Raw genomic sequence first — 13,760 nt, forward strand, 5'->3', positions numbered from 1 at the left:
CAAAGACTGGGGAGGGGGAGGAAGTAAATGAGTGAAATTATATATCATGCCCCGTATGACATTCGGCCATTAATGAGGTGGCTTTCACCATGCAGCCGTCATCATCGGTATATGTCCGCATTTCGAACATAAAGATAATAGTTATTTGAATGAAGAAATTAAGTGCGTGCGTTTATGCAGGCTAATTGCCTTGCATGGGGGATGTGTAGCGCTCTGATAAACACATGTTACATGCACATGATTAAACCAGGTTTTGTTATCTTGTTAAATGAATTGTCTGTCATGATTAAAAATAAAAGTCGAAAAATTATTTTTTCTCCACTGTAATGATTGTGCGAAAATGGCTTCATTCAAGAGAGAACCTATGTTCGGTGAATTATTACTCTTCATTAAGACGAGCTTCCAAGCTTCAAATGGAGAGCAGAAGCCTGAAAGTATGAAACATAGGATTCAAATTCTGATGAATGATTTTTTTTTTCCTTTCTAAATTTAGAATCCAAAGTTGGGAACAAGACGTGCCTTGATTGCATTTAAAAGCTAGCTACACAGCCGTCAGCCAAGAACGAAGCCGATGGTGAAAAAAGATTCAAATTTCCCACGCCATTTTGTCGCACCCGTAAACTACATTGCGATGAGGCGTAAATCGTACAAGTAAACTACATTCCTGGGCCCGCCTCCACATGTTGGATGTAAAGGTTAAAGAATCGGCAGAAAACCCAATAAGAATGCTAATCTTCCTCTACCGGATATACATCTAACATCATCCCTGAAGACGGCCTAAAACAGCCGAAACAATATGCAAAGATCCCGTGAAAATGATCATCCCACAGGATTTGGCACCGAGGATCCTATGTCCAAAGCTCATTGAATCCTCCAACGAGCCTTCCGCAAATAAAATGGGTCGACGCCCCCATTTTTGTGTAGATGGAGTACACTGATCTCCATGCTTTGTTGTTCCCCGACAAAGAAAATCGATACCCATCTCTCTAGAAGCTTCAATCCAATAATCTTTCAACAAAGATGCTGAAGCTGTTCGGGATTTGTCTCCAGCTATATTGACTTCAGTGAAAACCACAGCCTCCAAGCATCCAACTGCATTAGCAAACAGCACATCTTAGTTGATATGGATATTTCAAGCGTAACCACCAGGTAAAATAATAAGCCAAGTAAAGAGAATATAGTTCTTTCAAAGAGTCATCCCGTATGATAGTTAATAATCTGTACATAAAAATATAAACGCCTCCTTATTGAGTACTGGAGAAACAAAAGTGACATTTTCAGGCATTTTTCTTGGTTTTGTTTTGAAAATTTTCTACATGTTTGATGTGCGCATGTGTTCATGTCCTCATTTGGTCATCAAACCTAAAATTTTCCAGTTACTGGAAATACACATAATGCCCTAGATAATTAGTTGCAGCAAGACTTCTCTACTCATAAAAAGCTGGAAACAATTTAGTAGAGAGGGAAAATTAATTATTTTGCAGACAATTTTCAGAAAATTCAAGAATGAAATTTTAATATTTGAGAAGGAAACCACCCCTGATTACCATCACCAGATTTGCCAATGCATGCTAAAGTGGACCATGACGTCGGCAAAGCATTCTTGAATGCAACTATATGCCATTGTGACAGCTACCCCCGCATGCAGGGCAAAATTTCTAAAGAAGTTCAAAGCATATTCTAATGTTAATGCCAGATGTGAGCTATTTTGCACAATGTGTGGCGTTCTTCCTATCTAAAGATACGAGCAAGGAAACAAAGCTTAGGCAAAACAGATGCTGAACCTGAAATTAGCTCTGTAGCAAAACCTAAATGATCTTTGTCATTTGCCATAGCAACCACAAAAACCAATCTAGCGTCGGGGAATGTCGTTTTAATAACATTTGCCAAAGCTTGGGCTGAATCCTTGGTGTGCGCTGAAAATAAAGTCATGTAATAAACATCAAACAACTAGAAATAAACAAGATCCAAGGAGACATGAACACGGAACTAACTACATGAAAAATAAAATTTCAACGTAATTAATGATTCCCGTGAACTTCAAAAGATACTTGGGATCAAGGGCGGGTTGAGGCAATTGCTTTGCTGAGATGAATTTTTTTTTTCGAGTTTTAATGTTCAATTTCTCCAAGAATCTAAATTTCACTCCAAAATCTATTAAATTGCCCTCCGTCGTCCAAAATCCCGGGTTGGCGCTTATGGGGGACTCATATATGTTATGGATGAGAATCTTCACAAAACATTGAAGTCAGACCTCCATCTAGTAGCACAGTAGCTCCTGGCAGTCCTAATACCTCAGCTTCCTTAGATGTTAAAAATTGAGCTCTTCCAAGCAAATATGCACCTTCTAGACCAGTACGAATAGATGCGTCTGATAATGCCCATCCTGAAACACAAAACAAAGCAAATGGGCGATCACGGCTAATCCATACTCAAATTACTGGAATATTTTATGGAACCAACAACAAAGGATTCAATAATTTAAATCAAAGTCAAGACGAATGATATGGATCATTATTATTCGTAAGTCTTTAAAAATGAAAGCTACACGTGAGCTGGGTATAAACCATATTTCAATTTTTTTTTTTTTGGCTTGTGGGGTATTTGATTGCATCAAGTTCTTTGATGAAATCAGCTTTTGGACTGAATAAAAACATACAAGCATGCAGTGGCTCGAGCCTAAAAATAACGTGCTTTGCTAAATAATTAGAAAGAGAAAAACAAGAGGTTACACTTTCTCACCTTGATCACGAAGGCAAAGTGCTGCACAAGTAGCAGTTGCAGCATTTTGAAGTTGGTGAGAACCAAGCAAACGTAATTTCACATCAAATAACTCAACAAACTGTAACATAGACGCAGAACTCATGTGAAATATGCACAAAAAAAACCTTAAAAAAATGTTTAAGGTACAAATTCATTCAAGTTGGCATGAGTGACAATGCAAAAAGGAATGAAACCAAATATTATTATGTACAATCTTACCACACAAGGATCCCTCTTAATTTGGAGCACAACATCACATAACTGTCTGGGCATCTGACATTCTCTCGAAAGACCTTTTATCATAATTCTATTTCCAGGATCCGACACTGATATCACAGGTGAACATGAAGACATTGCCCTATCAATAATCATGCGCTCGATGTGGGGAAGAAAAGTCCCACCTAAAACAAGCTATTACATTAACCAGTTAATCATATTTGAGCACTGCTACTCAGCACCATATATTAGGAATTCGAGTAATGTGATCCAGAGAAAATGATAGCTGAAAGAAATTGAATAGGAGAACATATATTGATGGCATTTGTTGAAACACGTAAGCCAATATGCATGCGATATAGAATTAAATTTAATATGATAGCATCAATGAACACAGAAGAGTCATAAAGGCAAGAAAAATACTCAAGTTTTTCTGGTAAAATGTCTTACACGAAGTCCCAATGAGACACTAGAAAAACCAGAAAAAGTATGGAGAAAGAAAAACACCAAAATAGTGATGGTAAAATTCATTAAATACAATTGCCTATGGGACCCCTGAAAACTAATCTAGAACAGAAAAATATGCTGTTTTTTACACATTGTACAGAATAGAGTATAGACCTTCAGATGTGCTACTCATAAAATTTGGCATGTACAAGATACATAACCATAAAGCAAGTGTTCTTAATACAGCCCATAACCACGTGGTTTGGCTTAGATTCCATACCAAAGCCATAATAACGCCCCAGAGTTTAGAGCACATAATTTCATGCTCAAAATACTCACACAAACTGGAAGAGATATTTTACAATCGAAAGCACCATGCCGCAGAATATGTATGTGAATTGGATCAATCCATACATGATACAGAAAGGCATGAAAAACCACCTAACTGGGCGTCCATATTTAATTACTCCAGATTTTGCCACTGCAATACTTTCCAAAGAACCCCCAAGTGCTGCTAGATGCTCCTCGCCGATATTTGTAATGATTGCAACTGCAAGATCAGAACTAGTAATTACATTGGTTGCATCTCGTGCTCCACCCAATCCAACCTGTATATTCGACGCAGAAAAGAGAAAAGCACAACCAACTTAGAATGGAAAATTTAAAACAATCCTAACTACGGGGCTGATTGTACCATTACTCATCAAGTATAAAACTTCACAAAACTTGAAGATTGGAACTGAAAATAGAATTAAAACATATCAACAACTTGCCAACAGTGGCATAAAAATCATCAACATAAAAAAAGAAGCGATAAGGGTTTGTTGGATCGTGTATGGGTTAGGACGATCTCTCAAAAACCTACCTCAATAACTGCAAATTGAACTTTTGCTTCGGCAAAGAGGCTGAAGGCAAAAGCAGTGAGAACCTAGGATTTCAAATAAAAGATAGGACAACCTGCTTAAAATATTACTGGAGTCAAGGGCGATAAGAATCAACAAGAGATCAGCTGTACCTCAAAATGACTAAGATGACCCTTTTCAAGTTCCACCGCGATATCAAGATCCTTCTTTATTTTCTGGAAATGAGAATTCAATTCCTTTGCTGATACCGGCTCTCCTGATTTTCCCAGTGTTATGCGCTCCCTGATAGTTCGTATATGTGGACTGATCAAATAAATAAATCCAAAGGTCAAATTAAGAATAAAAGTTCATCAATCACAACAGCTGAAACTCGTGAGTGTTGTTTCATGCATCATAGATCAACACAACAGAACATACCTCGTGTAGCAACCAACAGAATACCCTTCTGCCCTTAAAATACAGGACAGAAACGTCGCAGTCGACCCTTTCCCTTTTGTTCCAGCAACATGGAAAGCCTATATCGACGTCAGTCGTTCAGAACACAGATTTGTACCAACAAGAAAATCAGCAATTCCAGTAATTTTTAAAAACAAATATGTAGGCATAAACCAGTATTATAAGCTTCAAACAAACCCCGAAAGTTGTCGATAAAGTAAAGCCCTTTCTTTCCTAGTGTAGCTGAGTTACATTGCCTCGAGTAGAATTAATAAAATCCAAAAAGCGGGCGAAACCCAATTAAAATTTGTGATTTCGTGACACAAGAAATGGAGAAAGAAAGATGCACAACATCAATATCAAAACTCGATAAAAATGCAACCTTGAACTTGGATTGAGGATTGCCCAATTGCTGTAACAAGTGTCTCATCCTACCCAAATCAAACCCATCGCCAGAATCCGTGCCGGCATTTTTTGGCACTCCGGATTTTTCGTAGTTTTTAAAACTTTCCATATATTCCATGAACTCCTTCATTTCAGAACTATCTAAAGATGCAGCAGAAAATGCTCGACAGATAGAGTTGAAAAAATATTGGTATTTCGGAAAAATTATCTGAGGTGATTTGAAAAGGCTCCAATTTTTCATTTTCACGATGGACGTCGAGCGAGCTGCGGGAAGAGCGAATAGACCAGAAACGAAACAGGGCATCTGCTTTGTGACCGAGGAACCGGGCTTTGAAACTGCGGCACTTGAGAAGTTATTTAATTTATTTTCGAGTTGTTTTCAATTGTCTATATTATTTTTTTTAAATTAAAAATATAATATAATCAAATGACAAATCCCCGAAAACAACATAAAAGAGCCAAGATTTAATATTTTTATCTAGCCATTAGAAATATAGAGAAACATCTAAAACTCTGTTATCTAGAAAACTGACAGTTGACCGAGATTTCCAAACTAATTATATATCTCATAATACTTATCTATATGTATATATATAATATGAAAAACTTGATTCTGTGTAATATAACGTCTGACATAACGACGTCGAACTAATATTATTATTTCTCATATTTCATTATTTTCTCTTTTATTCATTTTCGTTTCGGTTATTTCTTTTTACAATTTGGTTGTTTAAGGTCGTAATACAAATTGGATTTGGTTGGTTCATATGTATAAAGAAATCAAGTCATGTTTAAAAAAAGTCAATCAAATAAAAACTGTAAGATGGTAGAAGATAGGGGTGACAATAGATTGGATCGGGTTTAGACCCATCACTCATTCTCAAATTGATTAAGAGGCGTGTCTTAGTATTCGAATATATATATATATATATATATATAGTAGTGATATCCTGCTCACCATTTAGTGAGCAACCATGGGCGCTGCCCATGTGGCAGGTGATGTGGTGTCTAGCTGGATTTTTTTTTTAAATTTCTGTTTACATACTTCTCTCTAACACAACACTAATGTTTGTTAATGGGATTTGTAAAGGCTTCCTCCACCAGGCCATCACCACCAGCACCCCTGCGCACAACACCACAACGCCACCGCCACACCACTGCGCACAGCACCACAAGCCACACCGCACTCCTCTCATATCACTGCCTAATCGCCTCTTTCTCTTGGCTCCGGCGTGGATCGGAGTTGCAGACGATGATGATGGTTGCAGATCTGAGGAGTCTCGGCAATTTCGGGGAGGGATATATGGTGGTGGTAGATCTCGGTAGGTGCTGGTGGCGTCTGAGTTGCTCGGTGGTGGTAGATATCGGGAGGTGCAGACGATGGTATATGGTGGTGGTAGATCTCGGGAGGCGGCTATTCCGGGGAGGGAGATTCTCTTGGCTGCGGGAGGCAGCGGTGGTTGTGCTCGGTGGAGATGCCGGTTGCACATGGGTTGTGGCGGAGAAGGGAGGTGGAGGTGTGGAGTTCAATGTTGAGCGGTTCACTAAAATTTTGTTTTTAATTTTTTTTAAACTATTAAAAAACTAAAAAAAATGAGGTGGGCGTCAACTCAGCGACGCCCACTGAGGTACACACCAAATGGTGTGTAGGGTATCATTTTCGTGTATATATATATATATATATATATTGGCTCAACTGGTACCAGGATTGCTGTCAAGACCTATATAAGTTTAGGAGGTCTTGGGTTTTAATCCTGAGAAGGTAAAAGCTCCAGTGTCTGGGCTGTAGAAGTTCTATGAATAATGACGCATGAGAAAACCCGTGAGAGAAAGGAACTGAAAATAATTTTAATATGACAATATTTCAGCGATCTTTTTACATGCGTTGTATTTTTATATTATTGAAGTATATTTATCTAAAGCTAGATGTACAAATTTTGTTGATTCAAGAAGAGGTTACTTGCCATAATGGGAGCAAACCCTATCTTTTGACCCCTAAAGGAGAAGAGTTTCGAAGGTTGTTATCAGTGATAGTTAAAGTGATGATACTATTCCTATTGGTAGATTTAAGAGTACGTAAATCACATGTTTTAAATTCGAACCTCAACAGCAACTCTGAGTCTGATACTGAATCCCAGGACAAAATTGATGAACATAAGCCTAGAAGACGTAACTAAGCAGCTGAATTTTGCAGAGAGAGAAAATATAGTGAGAGTTGTGTGGACTATAAGGAAATTATTTCTAGTTTAAGAAGGGACAGAATGCATGCATGCTGAAACTAATAGGTTAATTTACTATATAATATATGGGTGTTTTAGAGAGTAAAAATTACTGTGTCCATATACAAAGAGTGATTTTTCTCAAGAGTTTTAAGTATTTTACCAAAAAGCAGATTATTTAAGATCGAGTGCTTATGTTGTATCAAAACTATAATTGATGGTTACTCCACTATATATATATATAAGTATTGTTCATAAAAATCTTCCTTTCATGACTCATGGAAATTAAAGTTATTATCTCAGTTTTGGTACCAGTTATACGATTTTTTCATGAATTCATTTAAATATCATCATAAAAAATATTAATTAAGAAATTTCTCGCAATCATTCGGACTAGGACGTTAATCTCAAGAATAAATGCACGCGGAGGGTGCAGATATTAGATGACAACTTAAATACAACCTAAACATAATCGGATCCAAAGGACAACGATCTTCCAAAAAACTCGTGTATTTGACAGAGAACGACTTTCAGATTTTAGTGCCTCCTGAGCGGCTATGGATTGGATGCAAGCGCCACGTGTGGAACCAAATCCCCTTGATTTCAACTATGCAAGAGCATATGCCAAAGAGGAAACCATCCATCAATTTCTTGCTCCAAGAAACATTGGTTTAAACGAAATAATTTTAATTTCCGATGTTTCTTCCTCCCAAAAGCAAGATTTGATGTACATATAAATAAGCCAAACCCAAAACTAGACATGCAGACCAAGAAACCAAACCTCATACCAAAAGCGATGGCTTCAAACAACATCTCTGTGCTTAATGCGCTTGACAATGCACGCACACAGTGGTACCATATTACCACTATTGTGATTGCAGGAATGGGATTCTTCACCGATGCATATGACCTGTTTTGCATCTCCACCGTCTCTAAACTTTTAGGGCGTTTATACTACTACGATTCCACCACAGGAAAACCCGGAAAGCTTCCACATCCAATCAATAACTTGGTTATTGGAGTTGCGCTAGTCGGTACTCTATCTGGGCAACTAGTATTCGGGTACCTAGGCGATAAGCTAGGCCGGAAAAAAGTTTACGGGATCACTTTGATTCTTATGGCCCTTTGTGCCATTTGTTCTGGTTTATCATTTGGATCCAGTCCGAAGGCTGTAATGGGAACTCTGTGCTTCTTTAGATTCTGGCTTGGATTTGGGATCGGCGGGGACTATCCTTTATCTGCCACGATCATGTCTGAATACGCGAACAAAAAAACACGCGGGGCGTTTATTGCTGCAGTGTTTGCGATGCAAGGAGTTGGCATCATTTTTGCTGGACTTGTATCAATGATCTTGTCTAGAATCTTCCTTAACAGTTATGGAGGTCCATCATTTACCGATGAACATGTTTTCTCGACTGAGCCCGAGGCCGACTATGTATGGCGAATTGTGCTAATGATTGGCGCACTTCCGGCAATCCTCACCTATTACTGGCGCATGAAAATGCCCGAAACAGCACGGTACACGGCCATAATCGAAGGGAACGCAAAGCAAGCAGCTTCGGACATGGGCAGAGTTCTTGAAATCGAAATCCAAGCTGAACCCGACAAAATAGCCCGATTCAACGCATCAAACGAGTACCCTTTACTCTCTTTCGAATTCGTGAGGCGCCATGGAAAGCATCTGATCGGCACAACGACGACATGGTTTCTTCTAGACATCGCATTCTACAGCCAAAATCTGACACAAAAAGACATTTTCCCAACCATGGGTCTCACCAACAAAGCTGAAAACATCAGTGCGCTCCGAGAAATGTTCGAAACATCGCGTGCTATGTTTGTGATCGCTTTGCTGGGGACTTTTCCGGGATATTGGTTCACCGTAGCTTTCATTGAAAAGATCGGGCGTTATTATATTCAGTTGGTGGGATTTTTCATGATGTCGATTTTCATGTTCATAATCGGTATTAAATACGACTATCTGAAGAATAAGGAACATAGATGGACCTTTGCAGCGCTTTATGGGCTCACGTTCTTCTTTGCGAACTTCGGGCCGAATAGCACAACCTTTGTCTTGCCCGCAGAGCTTTTTCCGACAAGGGTTAGGTGAGTGGATTTCGCTGTACTTTTCATTACCTATTACATCCAACTTTACTCAAATTATCATATTTAGACTTAGCAGATGTGAATTTCTAATTTAAAAAGTCACGGAGAGCGACGGTATGAGAGTTGGAAACTGTTTTTAATAAACCGAGTAATCCGGGCCTGAGATCCTGGGCAAATCGATCTGGACTGGACTTACGCCAGGTGGGCTTGTCCAAACAGGGTCGAACTATCTGGTAATAAACATATTCGTGTTTGTTTGCATTGTATACAGGTCCACTTGCCATGCACTTAGTGCGGCCTCCGGCAAGGCTGGTGCAATGGTGAGCGCATTTGGGATACAGAATTACACCCAAGATGGAGAAGTGCCTAAAATCAAGAAAGCCATGATCCTCTTGGCTGTCACGAATCTCATGGGATTTTTCTTTACTTTTCTGGTGACCGAAACAAAAGGAAAGTCATTAGAAGAGATATCTGGCGAAGATGGCGGTGATGGTGGTGATGACGAGCATACGACCGCGAAACCACCATTTAGCCCATCCGAGAAATGGGAAGAAAATTCGAGGAATTATTGATTCGAGATGATACGAGCAACCGGCAAGTCAAGTTTAACTTTGCTATGAATATCCAAGATGCAACATATCGTTTATGTTGAGGATATCTTATGAAATCTATTATCATGAATAATAGTTATATTTAGATTATAAAATATATAATGGGTTAATTTTGACCCGACATATCTTTTATAATCTTATCGTGTAATCAATCATTTGATTGGTAGTGATACCTCCTATTAATAAGAGCTTAATGTAATAATAATCAGCTAATTCTTCCAAGCGCGACGAGTTTTTTTTTTTTTTTTATAGGGAAAATTGAATTAATGTGTGTCCGTACGCATACATAATTCATGTTGATATGGTCCCAGCTTGTCCAGTTTGGCTGGTCCAAATGTTTATGGTGTAAATTAATGTGGAACCGTTCCCTGACATCATTATTAGCAATGTCCAAAATTTTGAAATGTAGTAAAATGACTCCCACTCAAATATGTCCAAAATTTATTTTTTATTTTTTAAAAAATATATGTCATAAATTTTTCCTTAAAAAATTCATGTCCAAAAATAATTTAATTTTTTTAGTCAGACATTCGCTAATATATTTCTCGTAACAGTTGCATTATTAAGAAAGTTATTAACTGAAGATCAATACGTTGGGATCTACCGAATTTAGAGTGGACCACCTAATTTATTTTATATTAATTTATCCCGATAAATCTAATTAGACGAATGAGATTATGACACTTAACAAATAATATTGATTTCAAATCTTCTGAACTAATGTGGATATAGCATATAAATAGAAGTCGATTTAATTTATTTCATACACCTATTTCCTTTAGCTTATCTCTCTCGAATTATAGCTTATACCTTAAGTTTTCTATCCAGTTTCAATTGCAATTTAGTATCTGGAAGCTTCAGGAGCTGGTGCCGACACAAGGAGAGATCCGTGACTCGGGACACATAGATCGAGATGTCATCAGCGGGCTGATGACAGGCGTATGTATAATCAGAGCCGTATCTGTGTTCGATGGGGTCTGAAGCGAAAATTTAAAAATAAGTCCTCTTGTTGGTATAAATAATGTTAAAATTCAGTTAGCAAAAAATAAATACAATAAATAATAATAATAAATACATAAGAAACAATATATTGCATAAAAACAAGTAAAAAATATTTGAAATAATTAGATAAATAATAATCGTCTAACTATTTTAGAGGAAAAAATATATATCAAATTTGTATAATCTAGTTTTCAGATTATTTCTTTGTTAATTAACAACATAGCTAGCTCATTTAGTATATTTTGTGACGTTATTGATCGATAATAAGTGTTTATTAACTTCAACTTCGATAAGTTTCTTTCTGCCCATGCAAGTGTTACGAGAATAGTTAATAAAATCTTATAGACAATATAAGTATTTGAGAATAAATTATTCAGTTTTATCAAACACCGTAGCATATTAAAAATTTGTGAAATTCTATACAATACTTTATCAAGCTAGTTAAAGACTAACTCGTTAACTTCTCCAAACTCAACAAATGTCCCCAAAGTCTCTTGATATTGTTTTGAATTGTTCAAACTGAACTTGAAGATAATTTCGAGTTTGATCAATTAAAAACAAAAACATTTAAATTACTCTTTTTTATTTAATATTGGGCCAAAAAAAATTTATTTCAATAGGTCATCAACTTAAAATATATATGTTGGACCCCCTCAAGGATTGGGCCCTAAGGCGTTGGCCTCCTTGGTTTCATAAAAGGTCCGGTCCTATGTATAATCTTAAAGCCTTAAATAATGATTAAGGACCATTAGAAAGAACTTTAAAGCATGTTTAATAATTCTGGATCTGACATGATAGTAGTTTTGGTATGTTAGTATTGTCTTAGCTGATATGTAGATAACTCGAACTCATAAGCTTTTAAATATGCAAATAAATCATGTATATCAAGTTTTTTTAGATCATTGGACTCCCACGTATATATGGTTATTACATCACATTCTCTAGGGATAACTCTCATTACTTTTAGTGCAACCTTTCTATTGTTGTACTCTTTCCCAAGTGTGGCAAGTTCAATCAGTATGTTGCTAAAACTATCATCAAACTCACTCATGGTCTTTCTAGCCTTCATATTCATGTTGTCAAAATTTTGAATGGCCAGTGTCAGCTTGTTCTTCTTGGTCTGATCACTACTTTCACAATGTTGGGTTAGTTTCTCTAAAAAATATTTGGCAGTACTTGCAAAACCGAGTTGGCTTTAATACTCCTACATTATTCCTCATTCCATTTAGGAATAAATCTACAAAAAGAATTTGATTAGTATACTCTTGTACAAACCAACTTCGACTAAGATTTATAATTGCCTAAATTGAAATTATGGGTGATCACCCAACAACTTCTGGCCGTTTAAGAACTCTTGGTTCACTAGAAACAATAAATTTTAACAGATAGATTTGAACGACTAGAGTTGGTTGGGATAACACACATCGATCCTTGAAAATTGAATGTGGACAGATAGGCTTGTGAAGTGAGCATCTTGATATTTGAACAATTACGAGTGCTCAAGATCTTGAATATCTTCAAACTTTTAAAAAGCTTTGAATCTATTAAATCTTTATGTTTTCAATTTGAATCTGCATGCAGTTTTCAACGACCATATGTAGTAAATCTCGATAGAATGACCTTGTCACATACGCTATATACATTAAATGTTCGTTTAATACTTCTTTGCTTTTTGCGACTTTAGCTCTTTTAGCTTTTGAAAATTTGATCGATTTTTTGATATTTTAGGAAATTTTTCTGTTAATCTAGAGTTGGTAGGATATCGTGCAATAAGACTTTAAATGATAGCATAGAACAGCTTGAGTTGGGGTATCCACCACGATCTGCTAAAGTCTGATCGGTTATAGAGACTTGTGCACATCACTAATAACTTGGTCTGGTTAAAAGATCGGTGATCTTCTTATAATATTTGCAGCTTGAACTTCTGATATAATGCTGAGCGGCTCGAGTTGATCAGCGGCTAGAAATCTATAAATACATAAAAATGACAGCTGAACCCCGAAAAAATTCGATATTATTATTTGGTATCACCAAAAATTAGGGTAAAACATATTCCAACATATACAAATAAATGTCGGATTAGATTTATATAACATATTTTTAAGTAAAAAATGGATGTGGATCAAATAAAGTAAGGTAAAATAAAGGTGAAACTAGCAAGCAAACTCGAAAAAGTATATCTTACTTAGTGAAAGTCAACAAATTAGTTAAAAAAATCAATTCAAAAATGACTGAGCGAATTAAAGCCAACAAATTAGTTAAAAAAAATCAATTCATGCATGCATTGAAAATATAAATAGACTCAACGTACAAAATTAGTTAATAATCAATTAATGCACCTTTGGATATTAAGTCGTAAATCAATCAATGATCCTTTGGACATTTTTGTCGGCCATTTAAAACACATACGCATTAACAATCGTTCTCTGGACTACTAAGCTTTACATGGAATACTAATTGTGATTTCTCGAATCATAAAAAATAATAAAATAATAAACTTCATTGAGAGGAAAAAGTGAGTTCTCATTATTGTGTGTATCGAAAGGTATTCGAGACGGCATATCCAAAAGTTGTATTTGTTGAGAGAATACTTCGAATAGATAAATTCCAAGGCACGTTTACAATGTTTTCTTCCTCGCTTTAGTGACAATGATGTAAGAAAAATTTCTCTCATGATACAATAGAGATATTCTGTA

The 13,760-nt window shown here is 36.6% G+C and overlaps 2 protein-coding genes across 5 annotated transcripts; one reads left to right on the top strand and one right to left on the bottom strand.

Annotated features, from left to right (window-relative positions):
• Positions 1-247: 247 nt before the first annotated feature.
• Positions 248-5,466, bottom strand: LOC142532761 (dihydrofolate synthetase). Of its 4 annotated transcripts, XR_012816605.1 has the most exons (11): positions 5,107-5,466; positions 4,707-4,804; positions 4,442-4,592; positions 4,292-4,354; positions 3,873-4,034; positions 2,983-3,174; positions 2,743-2,842; positions 2,255-2,386; positions 1,785-1,916; positions 520-1,092; positions 248-428 (listed from the first exon to the last, which is right to left on the bottom strand). XR_012816605.1 is itself a non-coding variant. In XM_075639191.1 (10 exons), the coding sequence occupies exons 1-10, from the start codon at positions 5,431-5,433 to the stop codon at positions 761-763; spliced, it is 1,668 nt and encodes a 555-aa protein (XP_075495306.1). In that variant the 5' UTR covers positions 5,434-5,466; the 3' UTR covers positions 462-760. The 4 variants fall into 4 exon arrangements, 3 of the variants coding, with proteins under 3 accessions (XP_075495306.1, XP_075495307.1, XP_075495305.1); XM_075639191.1 differs by lacking the exon at positions 248-428 and having other exon boundaries at positions 462-1,092; positions 4,442-4,571; XM_075639190.1 differs by lacking the exon at positions 248-428 and having other exon boundaries at positions 463-1,092.
• A 2,287-nt stretch (positions 5,467-7,753) lies between these two features.
• LOC142533010 (low affinity inorganic phosphate transporter 4-like) lies at positions 7,754-10,207 on the top strand. The gene is made up of 2 exons (XM_075639595.1): positions 7,754-9,451; positions 9,723-10,207. Exons 1-2 carry the CDS (start codon positions 8,109-8,111, stop codon positions 10,021-10,023), a joined length of 1,644 nt encoding a protein of 547 aa, XP_075495710.1. The 5' UTR covers positions 7,754-8,108; the 3' UTR covers positions 10,024-10,207.
• The last annotated feature ends 3,553 nt before the right edge of the window (positions 10,208-13,760 follow it).

The sequence above is a fragment of the Primulina tabacum genome, chromosome 18 (assembly GCF_025594145.1).
Source record: "Primulina tabacum isolate GXHZ01 chromosome 18, ASM2559414v2, whole genome shotgun sequence".
Taxonomy (NCBI): Eukaryota; Viridiplantae; Streptophyta; class Magnoliopsida; order Lamiales; family Gesneriaceae; genus Primulina; species Primulina tabacum.

Bases quoted from the DNA above. Each gene is read 5' to 3' on its own strand.
- LOC142532761 (XM_075639190.1), bottom strand. From the start codon at position 5,433: ATGCCCTGTTTCGTTTCTGGTCTATTCGCTCTTCCCGCAGCTCGCTCG. The intron at 3,175-3,872 runs GTTAGGTGGTTT...TTAATGTAATAG, and splicing joins TAATTAAATATGGACGCCCA to CTTGTTTTAGGTGGGACTTT. The intron at 2,843-2,982 runs GTAAGATTGTAC...TCTATGTTACAG, and splicing joins TTAAGAGGGATCCTTGTGTG to TTTGTTGAGTTATTTGATGT.
- LOC142533010 (XM_075639595.1), top strand. From the start codon at position 8,109: ATGCAGACCAAGAAACCAAACCTCATACCAAAAGCGATGGCTTCAAAC. The intron at 9,452-9,722 runs GTGAGTGGATTT...CATTGTATACAG, and splicing joins CTTTTTCCGACAAGGGTTAG to GTCCACTTGCCATGCACTTA.